Genomic DNA, 2,590 nt, shown 5'->3' with positions numbered 1-2,590 from the left:
TTCGGCCTCCTAGCAGTCAACCACAGCGTGCTGGCCTTCCACTACCTGCATGCCGGATTCTGTGGGCTCCAGGTAACGCTGGCGTCCCTCCCTCGCCCTGGATCAGATGGGGCTTCAGCAGGGGGGTCCAACCCCAGGCAGGGCATTGGCCCCAGGCCTGGGGCTGATTCTTCCTGGTGACTAACACCAGGCTGGGTGCTGGTCCTGGACTGACCTTTCACCAACACCAAGGCTCCTGGCCACTTGCTGGCCGACATTGACCTTCACTGACTCCAGTCATCATGCCATCTGACCTCTCACTGCCTTGGCTGACTTTCTCTAACTCCCTTGCGAGGTCCCTGACTGACCCCTGGTGGCCCTGCTCTGACCTTCTCTGACTCATTTCCAATCTCTCTCTGACTCTTGCTGACCTGCAGGGCCTGGCGGTGCTACTGCTCTTCTGTGTCCTGAATGCAGATGCTCGGGCCGCCTGGACACCAGCCTGTCTGGCCAGGAAGGCAGCGCCCGAAGAGGCCAGGCCAGCACCTGGGACGGTGAGGGGCTCTCAGGACTGGGGAGTCAGCGGGGGGCGTCTCTGGGAGGCCAGGGTTTGCGGCTTCTCCAGGGCTGGCTCACACTCTGCCCCCCACCCCCCAGGGACCTGGGGCTTGTAACAACACGACCCTCTTCGAGGAGAGCGGCCTCATCCGCATCACTCTGGGTGCCTCCACTGTCTCCTCTGTGAGCAGCGCCCGCTCTGGCCGGACCCAGGACCACGATAGCCAGCGGGGCCGCGGCTGCCTCAGGTGACCAGAGGGGCCTCCTCGTGCTGGGGACCCACGGCTCAGATCAGCTCCACTTTGCCAGGGGTGGGCGTTACCAGGTCCCATCTTGGCCATCTGCTGCTGCCTCTGCCCCCGACGCCTCACTCCTGGGATGCCTCCAGAGCCATTCCACATGCGTGTGCAGACACCCCAGCCTCCAAAGCACCCCCTCATATCCTCTTTGATGGGTGGGGTGGGGGGTCTCCTGCATTTCCAGGGACAATGTCCTGGTTCGACATGGCTCGGCTGCTGACCACACTGACCACAGCCTCCAGGCTCACGCTGGCCCCACTGACCTGGACGTGGCCATGTTCCATCGAGATGCCGGTGGAGGTAGGGGCCTGGGTCAGGGAGGAGGGAAGCAGAGGATCTCTCCCCAATTCTCCTCTTTTCTGCCCCAAACCAGGAGCAGAAGCTGGGGTGGGCTCCCCGCTGGGTCACTGCCCTTCTGTTCCTGTCCCTGCTCAAGCTCTCCCTAGGTCCCCAGTCCCAGCCCCATCTCTGTAGCCACCCTCAAGACTTCCCAAGCCCCTCGCCTCCCCAAGCCACTGCTAGGCCTTCCTCCTTCTGACCTTCCTGCCTCCAGGTGCAGACTCCGACTCCGACAGTGACCTGTCCTTGGAGGAGGAGAGAAGTCTGTCCATCCCATCCTCAGAAAGTGAGGACAATGGCCGGACACGGGGCCGTTTCCAGCGTCCACTCCGCCGAGCAGCCCAGAGTGAGAGGCTCCTCACCCACCCCAAAGGTGATGGGGCTCTCTGATCCCACAGCTGACCAAGAGACACCCCATGTTCCACTTGGGTGTGACCCAGGGACCCTGCTACTCCCTGAGGATTCCTGGGACCAACCTGTTAGGAACCTGGGGTCATCCCTGGGCCCCTGGACCCCTCTCCCCCTCCAGCCTTTCAGCAGCGTTCTGCTGGCTAGAGATCCAGCAACAGTCTGGGAACAGAAGAACAAGGTTGGGGATGTTGTAGGGTGACACGTCACCCCTCCAGCCCCTGGTCTTCCCTGAGGGTTGGGGTTCCACTCTCGGCCATCAGGTTGCCCCTCCGCCAATCCAGTCAAGAGTAGCGGCTCATCAGTAAGTCCCTCCCCGGATGGTTCCATTGATCCCTGAGAGACATCTCTTGTCCTACCCGTACCCAGAATAGCCAGGGTCTCAGGAGTTGTTAGGGCCAGGAGGTCACTGAGTCTGGATCATAGGGGTCAATCTAGAGGCTTCTGTAACCAGCCCTGGCTCCACAGATGTGGATGGCAATGACCTCCTGTCCTACTGGCCAGCCCTGGGGGAGTGCGAGGCTGCCCCCTGTGCTCTGCAGACCTGGGGCTCCGAAAGGCGCCTGGGGCTGGACACCAGCAAGGAAGCAGCCAGCGACAACCCGCCGGACCTGGCCCTGACCAGTGGAGACGAAACCTCCCTGGGCCAGGCCCAGCGCCAGAGGAAAGGTATCCTTGACCTTGGCTTGCACTTCAGGGACCCCAGGGGCCACCCCTGTCCTGACCCAGGGGATTTCATCCTCCTAATCCCAAATTGCTTCGCAGGGGTCCTGAGAGCACCTCCAGCTCTGACCTGGGGGGTTTCTGCTCCTCCACCCTGCCTCACAGTCCCCAGAGACTGCCCCACCCTGACCTGGGAATAGCCTGCCCCGTACCCTGGTCTGCACAACAGAAACTCTAGGGGCCGCTCCTGCCCCAACTAAGGGGATTCCTCCCCCTCCCCCAACCCCAGTCTGCTTTGTGGGGACCCTAGCAGCTTCTGCACCCCAGACATCAGAACTCCTGCT

General features: G+C 62.3%; 1 protein-coding gene across 1 annotated transcript in view; it reads left to right on the top strand.

Moving 5' to 3' along the window:
- The window catches only part of CELSR3 (cadherin EGF LAG seven-pass G-type receptor 3), a 21,229-nt gene extending 18,783 nt beyond the window's left edge, over positions 1–2,446 (top strand). Inside the window, exons 24-29 of the mRNA XM_011375455.1 lie at positions 1–72; positions 417–533; positions 637–785; positions 1,021–1,130; positions 1,390–1,548; positions 2,052–2,446. Coding sequence (XP_011373757.1) covers positions 1–72; positions 417–533; positions 637–785; positions 1,021–1,130; positions 1,390–1,548; positions 2,052–2,446 — 1,002 coding nt within the window. The remainder of the gene's footprint in view (positions 73–416; positions 534–636; positions 786–1,020; positions 1,131–1,389; positions 1,549–2,051) is intronic.
- Positions 2,447–2,590: the final 144 nt, after the last annotated feature.

Source organism: Pteropus vampyrus, unplaced genomic scaffold, assembly GCF_000151845.1.
Source record: "Pteropus vampyrus isolate Shadow unplaced genomic scaffold, Pvam_2.0 Scaffold271, whole genome shotgun sequence".
In the NCBI taxonomy this organism is placed as follows: domain Eukaryota; kingdom Metazoa; phylum Chordata; class Mammalia; order Chiroptera; family Pteropodidae; genus Pteropus; species Pteropus vampyrus.
The sequence above is the reverse complement of the archived record's forward strand: the minus strand, read 5'-3'. Positions and strand labels throughout refer to the sequence as shown.